This window comes from Octopus bimaculoides, chromosome 4 (assembly GCF_001194135.2).
Source record: "Octopus bimaculoides isolate UCB-OBI-ISO-001 chromosome 4, ASM119413v2, whole genome shotgun sequence".
Lineage (NCBI taxonomy): Eukaryota > Metazoa > Mollusca > Cephalopoda > Octopoda > Octopodidae > Octopus > Octopus bimaculoides.
The window spans coordinates 10,090,527-10,098,883 of NC_068984.1; the positions used below are offsets into that span (position 1 = coordinate 10,090,527).

At 38.4% G+C, this 8,357-nt stretch overlaps 1 protein-coding gene across 2 annotated transcripts in view; it reads right to left on the reverse strand.

Moving 5' to 3' along the window:
• LOC106875048 (dual specificity protein phosphatase 3) overlaps window positions 1-8,357 on the reverse strand; it is a 92,747-nt gene that overhangs the window by 56,231 nt on the left and 28,159 nt on the right. For both annotated transcript variants that reach the window (XM_014923010.2, XM_014923009.2), the window contains exon 2: window positions 5,811-5,894. In XM_014923010.2, the coding sequence (XP_014778496.1) occupies window positions 5,811-5,894 (84 nt within the window). The remainder of the gene's footprint in view (window positions 1-5,810; window positions 5,895-8,357) is intronic.

Sequence of the window (8,357 nt, forward strand, 5' to 3'; positions counted from 1 at the left end):
ATATATATATATATATATATATATATGTGTGTGTGTGTGAACGAGTGTGTATATAATTCATACACATACACATATATCTATAATAGAGAGATAGATATTAAATAGACATGGGCATATATGTTTAGACAAATGAGAGAAAAGTTTTTCATGTATGTCTTTCTATTTGTGTTTGTCTTTCCAGCTATCTTGTCGTTATGTCAACACCATTTGACAAATGATGTTGGTTTGTTTACATCCCCATAATTTTGCAGTTTTGCAAAAAGAGAAAAAAAGAAACTCCAATAAAACAAGAATAAGTACCAGACTTACATTAATTTAATGGGTTAAATCTCAGTGGAAACCCTTCAAGGTGGTGCCCCAGCATGACCACAGCCCATTGACTGAAATCACCAACTTTGCTTTTCATCTTTTTTCAACGGTGATTAACAAAAAGCACTAATTCCAGGAGATTAGTAGGATTTTTATAGCACCAGGTGTGACAGACTGCAACATCTAGTGCAGGGCTTTGAGGTCCTAATGGTTGATAGTAACATTTTCCTTTTCTGGCAAAATATGCACCTAATTCAATAAAATTATGAAAGTTACTCTAATTATTATGCATAAAATGTCAAATATCTTATTTTTTTGTAGATTAAGTAGGCATAATTCACCCCTGCCTTTCAATTTCAGTATTAAAGCTACGCATAGTACTGCTGTAGTACACATGCTGCGTACATTCTTACAACAACATTTTCTTTATGCACTATAAAGGCAAAAGTAAATCTGCCTACAACTCCGTCGCGTGCCTGTGTTTCGCTTATCTTTTTTTCCTGTTTTACTACATAAATGTCACCAACTACCAACCCTGAGTAATTATTCATGGCATGTGCCTGATATATTATATATTATGTTACTTCTTGTCTTGTTAATTATAAAATTTTTGAAGTAGTTGTATGCTGTCAACTTAATGTGACAGTCCCCTGAAAGGAATAATACTACTGTTGGTTAGACCTAGGAAGCTGCACCGCTTCTTGTCGGCCTTGACACATTTCCTATGAACATAAGGACACAGGAAATGTGTCAAGGCCGACAGGAAGCTGACGTTGCCTTTCATCCTTTTGGGGGTCAATAAAATAAGTAGTAGTCAGGTACTGGGATCAATGTAATCGGCTGCCCCACCCCACCCTCCCTTTGAAATTACTGACCTTATACCAAAATTTGAAATCATTATTATGAATGAACAAGGAAGATTCTAGATGGTCAGTCAGACTGCTAGAAATAGCAGCTATATTTCCCTCAAACTACACATTCTCTTGAAAATTGGTAGACACTTTAGATAATATAGCCCTAGATATATTGTCTGAAAAAGTTATAGGTGGGATGGTCATGGCTGGAATTAAACAAGAACTACAAATATTAATGCTAAAAGAAATCATGATGAATAAAAAAAATATATACTCAATAAAAAAATAAACCATTCTGACATAAAATCAATATTGAGCAAGAATTCGATATTCTTTGTGCTCCTTCTCCAAGAACCACAGTTTGTGACCAATATTTGTTGTGGTAGTTGTTGTTGCTGCCGTTTTGCAGAACCAGGTCAGCTTTGATCAAACACTTTTGCTCACCAATTTTTTAAATGTATGGCAGCAGTTATATGTGTTCTGTGTAATTTAATAATGTCTGGGAATATCATTCAATAGAAATTATAGATTCATGATGACACAACAAATGACACAAATAAAATAATTATATTAAAATATAGCATGGAGAAAGGATGTGTTTTCACGGACATAAAACTCCATTGCCAAATGTATATCCAGATGTCCAGAATGAAACCTGTAAAAATATACACACATGCACACACACATACACACACTATTGTCGTAATCATTATTGTTTAATGTCCATTCACCATGTTGGTCTGCACAGGATGGTTTGAAAGAAACCAACAAACCAGATGACTACGCCTAGCTCCAATATTTGCTTTGGCATGGTTTCTACAATTGGGTGCCCTTCCTAATGACATGCCAACCACTTCACAGTGTATACTGCATGCCAATTTGGGAGTCTCCTGAGCAAGATTCCTCAAATGAGTAAAAGGTACAAAAGGGGGCTGAAAATTCCAGGCATTGAGTAAAAGAAAATACAGGAGAATCAATTAATTATGATTTTATTCAACGTGGCACGTGAAAAGACATTTGAGCGAGATCGTTGCCAGTGCCCCTGGACTGGCCCTTGTGTAGGTGGCACGTAAAATACACCATTTCGAGCGTGGCCGTTGCCAGTACCCGCCTGACTGGCCCTATTGCTGGTGGCATGTAAAAGCACCCACTACACTCTCGGAGTGGTTGGCGTTAGGAAGGGCATCCAGCTGTAGAAACTCTGCCAGATCAGATTGGAGCCTGGTGTCGCCTCCTGGTCCACCAGTCCTCAGTCAAATCGTCCAACCCATGCTAGCATGGAAAGTGGACGTTAAATGACGATGATGATGATGATGAGGATTCCTCTCTCAGATTCACACACTTATTACAGCGGTTATAGGTATCCAAGTTATCATCACTAACAGACTTAGCAGTTTCCTTATTGAGCTTCATGTAATTGTGAGAGTCGCATTAATTCAGAAATCTGCTCTATTGTGAACAACAAGGATTGTAAGAAAGGCAAACAAGCTGGCAGAAACGTTAGCACGCTGGGCAAAATGCTTAGTGGTATTTTGTCTGTCTTTACGTTCTGAGTTCAAATTCTGCCGAGGTTGACTTTGCCTTTCATCCTTTCAGGGTCAATAAATTAAGTACTAGTTGCATACTCGGGTCGATCTAATTGACTGCTCCCCCCCCCCACTCACACAAAATGTCGGGCCTTGTGCCTAGAGTAGAAAAGAACAAGGGTTGTGAAAAAGGTCCTCAGTATCTAAGGAAACTAGTTGTGACTTAGTATCAAGGACATCGATTTTGAATGTAAAACATTCGTGCACACCATAAATGATAATAATAATAGTAATAATAATAGTAGTAATAATAATAATAATAATAATAATAGTGTGTGTGGGGGGGGAGGTAGAGAGGGTAGGCAAATAGGTTTATTTCCTTTTGATTGACAAGGTAATATCTGGCAACAATACAACGCTATCAATACATTTCTGTATCTCTTTGAAGGCAAAATCTTTCCATTGAAAAGCTACAGTTGCACGCCAAAGCAGTTGTATTATTCTCAGGGATTATTTAGTTAATAAAAAAAAAAAATATTTACTCTATAATATATTCAGTATTTTCTTGATTAAGACCAAGATTACGATATGTATAGACGTGATTGTTTGTGGCTCTTAATTGAAACAAAGAGCAATAAGCTAGATGGATAAAGCGAGGGAGTTCAATATAGATTAATGGTGATCATACAAATGAACAATAGCCATGACTCTGAGTTTCATGCAAAGGTGATATCATACACTCATCTGATGGCCATGTTATGTATCTAAGTTGAACATTTCTAAAAACCACTGCTGCAAAAGTTCAACTCTTGAGTCATAACATGGCCATCTGATGAGTATAGGAAATCCCCTACACACGAAACTCAGGGTCATAATTACCATTTGTTGATAAGATCATCAATAAATTATATTTTATGTACACATATATATGTAACACAATGTGTGTAGCAGAAACACCATGAAGCTGTGATTTTTGTCTGGAAAAAATCCTTTTATAGATGTATTGTGTTAAAAGACACAATAGACTTCTTAGCTAGGTGCAAGACTGACGGATATATATATACAAGTGTATAGTTTATACATAATCTGCATATGCTTCAGACAAGTTGATTGAATTTCGTTCCAGAAGTGACACAAGGACATGACACTGAGAAGATACAATGACAGTAAAATCTAAATCTGACTAGGAAATTAGCTCAGAAGGAAGAGTGCTGGCTTTGCATGCGAGAGGTACTGAGATCGATACCCAGATTCTGTAATGAATTTTCTTTTTGGGCGGCGAGCTGGCAGATTCGTTAGCATGCCGTGCAAAATGCTTGGCGCTATTTCATCTGCTGTTAAATTCTGAGTTCAAATTCCGCCAAGGTCGACTTTGCCTTTCATCCTTTCGAGGTCGATAAATTAGGTACCAGTTTCACACTGGGGTCGATGTAATCGATTTAATCCCTTTGCCTGTCCTTGTTTGTCCCCTTTATACTTAGCCCTTTGTGGGCAATGAAGAAATAAGATAGATGTTTATGTTGCTCTCGTGGTGGTCACTTTTAGGATGATTCCATTTCACGTAGCTCTGAAATATTGTTTCTAAACACAATACATTTATAAAGAGTAGAGACAGACAGACAGATAGATAGATAGATAGATAGATAGCGAGATAGATAGATAGATAGATAGAGAGATAGAGTGAGAGACAGAGAGAGGGGGGAGCAGATATTAAATGATGATGATGATACATAACAAAGCTGTGCACTAAGTCACAGAACCCAAACTGGTTAAAAATCCAATATACAGACGTTTTTAAAGAAGTATGTGTACATTTACATACATATAAAATATACATATATTTGAAAAGAACCAGAAGCATAAGATAGAATCTACTCTATATAAATCATTTGCTACCACTGTGGTGTGAATACACTGCATAAATGTAAACAACAAGCCATGAAGAAATCATAAAAAAAGATGTGTTTACATTTGCAAAACACATCTGTTTGCAGACTGCAGTGATGGACAATAACTTGAATGGCATATATTCTATTATATACTGTGATTCATATATATATATATATATATATATATATATATATAATACACACACACACACATTTACATGATGTGAGGTAAGGTTCTTTATTTTTATGAAAAAGGTTTGCATTTTTGTTTTTCTATGTGTTCAGCACTCCATCTCTGTGTTTTGTCATAACACAGGGCTACTATAGCTCTCTTGCAGAGGCTGCACATCATTGTAAGAATAAACTGTTAAAAATAGCTCACATCAACAATGATAAATTTAGACATAGCAATGTGTTGGATATTAGAGAATTTTTTCCCAAAATCCAAGAATCAAATATTCCACTCATACTGTGATATACATGAATATCTGTAAATGTGTGTGTCTTTGGTAGTGTGTGTGTGTGTGTGTGTATATATATATAACTTTGCTTGCAAAGATCTATTGAGGCAAGTGAAATCAAATCAAAATGGCTGATGCGGCCTATGACAGTACCACCTAATTGGCACTCGTGCCAGTGGGACGTTAAAAGCACGTCTGAGCATGATTGTTGCCAGGGCCATGGATTGGCTCCTGTGCCGGTGACACGTAAAAAGCACCATTCGAGTGTGATCATTGCCAGCGTCGCCTTACTGGCACGTGAAAAACAACATTCGAGTGTGGTTGTTGCCAGTGCTGCTGGACTGGCTCCCGTACAGGTAGCATGTAAAAAAAAAAAAACCTTTTGAGCACGGTCATTGCCAGAACCGCCTGACTGGCCCTCGTGCTAGTGGCACGTAAAAGCACCCACTACACTCTCACAGTGGTTGGCGTTAGGCATTCAGCTGTAGAAACTTTGCCAAATCAGATTGGAGCCTGGTGCAGACTTCTGGCTCACCAGTCCTCAGTCAAACTGTCCAACCCATGCTAGCATGGAAAGTGGACATTAAACGATGATGATGATGATGATATATATACATACATACACAAACAGACACACACACACACATAGGTATGTATGTATGAAATGTATAATTCTAAAGATGTTCATGTGTGTGTGTGCATATATAGCTACACAGATATCTATATATAGGAGTGTGTGATTATTAATTTGCTAATAGCTGAAAATGTCACCTTTGCTCTCGGGGTCAATCATCTCACTGATAGAGATGCAACGAGTAAATTCATCCCTCCTCATCTCTAAAAACCGACGTATCCCTGTAAAAAACAAAAACATCCTTAGTGAGACAATTAAATATTCAACACTTCAGTCATAATACGGCTAATTATAAATAAAATTGCATATTAATTAGAAAAATACCAAGTTGGAAATGATGATGATGATGATCATCATCATCATGTAATGTCTGTTTTCCATGCTGGTATGGGTTGGACGGTTTGACAGGATCCAGTAAGCTAAAAGGCTGTGTTGAGCTTTGGTGTCAGCATTAGTATGGTTTCTATGGCTGGATGCCCTTCCTAATGCCAACCACTTCAGTGTGGACTGGGTGCTTTCTTCATGCCACTGGCACTAATAAGGTTGCCAAGTGACTTGGAAGACAGGAAAAAGACAGGGGGAAAACAAACAGACAAAACCCTATAACTAAAAGAGGAAGAAGTGACATTATGCCTGGTGTTAAAAAGCTAAAGAATGACAGAGAGACAAGCACAGGTCTCTTGCTGGATATATGGCTACCCAACTTTATATAAGGGTGGGTGAGAGCAGCTGAGAAGAAGATGAATTTGAAAAGGGTTCAGTGTGGGATTTGTACAGTAAATAGGGGATGATGGCAAATAGGGAACATGTGCAGTGAGAGGGCGAAAAGCAATGCCTTTTCTGCTTGTTTTGTCCCCGTACATTATAACATTCTTTAACCCATGTCTATTGCTCATCTCTCAATCATTCCCTCCTCTTCTCAGTTCTCACTGTCCTATGTTTCCAGAGTGACTGAAGACAGCAACGGATCTCTTCCGTTCCCCAGACATAGCTTCAAGTGCAACTAAGCATGTCCCTACACTTACGCTAACCCTCTCACCAACAATCCTTCGTATTATTCGTTGGAACAGGACCCATCTGCTTTCCATTCTCACACTCACATCACACATGAATGTGCAATGGTTTAGTGGTTAGAGTGTTCAATTCATGATCTTAAGATGGTGGTTTCGATTCCTGGTCCAGGCAACATGTTGTGTTCTTGAACAAAACACTTCATTTCACATTGCTCCAGTTCAGTCAAGTGACAAAAGTCAGTAATCCTGCGATGGAACAATGTCCCCTTCCAGTGGGGAAACACGTATGCCATAGAAACTAGGAAATCATCCCTAGGAGTCTAAATAATTCAGAAAGGATCTTTATCCTCATCTACTTCCATCACTCAACCCTGTCTTGTAGCCTATGTATATAAATGGCCATATTGGAGCACTTATGCTCAGTTTACTCTACCATCATCCTCTGCTCCTATACAACCAGTCATCAGGCTGTATCATCATGTGTTACTCTGATGGTTAACTTATTCTTGTTCCTTCTCTCCCATGAATCCATGGCTTCAGTTATTCCTCTGCCAGTCACCTTGTATTACTTTGGAAATACAAACCTATCTCAGAATACTAAATACTTCAATCACTCCACTTTTTATCCCACATGCCACTCACCACTTATCATTGATGCCTCTGTCACTCATCCTTCTAACTCTACAAAGAGGTTGGTGATCAAGCAGAGACAGAGTGTTGTGATGTCCTTTTGGTCTTGTCAAGGACATGACACCACTCAACTGCTGGTGCCACATAAAAAGAAACCAGCATATTCAGTAATGTGGTTGGTGTTATGAAGGGCATCCAGCTGTAAAAAAAAGGGTCAAAACTGAAGCACAAGTGTAACGAGGTCTTCTGGTCTATCTGAGAGGACACTCGTAAATACATGTTGACTCTGAGTGCAATAACCTATCCAATCCATACTAGCATAGAAAAGGGACAAAAATGATGACAATGTTGAAAATTATGATAGAAGTGGTGATGGTGGTGGTGGTGGTGGTGCGTGTGTGTGTGTGTGATTATCATTGTTTACTGTCCACTTTTCCATGTTTGCATGAGTCAGATGGAATTTGTTGAGGCAAATTTTTCTACAGCTGGATGCCCTTCCTGTCACCAACTCTCACCTGTTTCCAAGCAAAATATTTTTCCATGGCCAGACATGTTTTTCACAGCAGACTGGAAACAAACAAAAATGCTTGTATGATGGTGCGACTCATTTACAATCATCACATGATGCCAAGATAAGGGTACACACACACACACACACACACTTTTCTTTCTCTTGACACTTTGTGTGTGTGTGTGTGAGAGCTCATGGCTCAGCAAGATGTTTGTTTCTTGTATTTGAAGTTGCATTAAAATAGTCAGGAACATACTGGAATATATTTCTGTTGGTTATCAGTTGTCAGAATGACTGTTATTCGCCTTCACTCTCTCTTTCTCTCTGTACTTGTCTCTCTCTCTCTCTTTCTCTCCTCCTCCTCCTCTTCCTCTCTCTCTTTCTCCATGTAAACATTTATGTATGAGTGTGTTTGCATGTGATTCTCTGTGTACATGTGCTTGCATGTGTGTGTATATTATTCCATGTACCTATGCATGCATGTGCGCACGTGTGTGTGTGTGTGTGTGTGTGTGTGTGTGTGTGTGTGT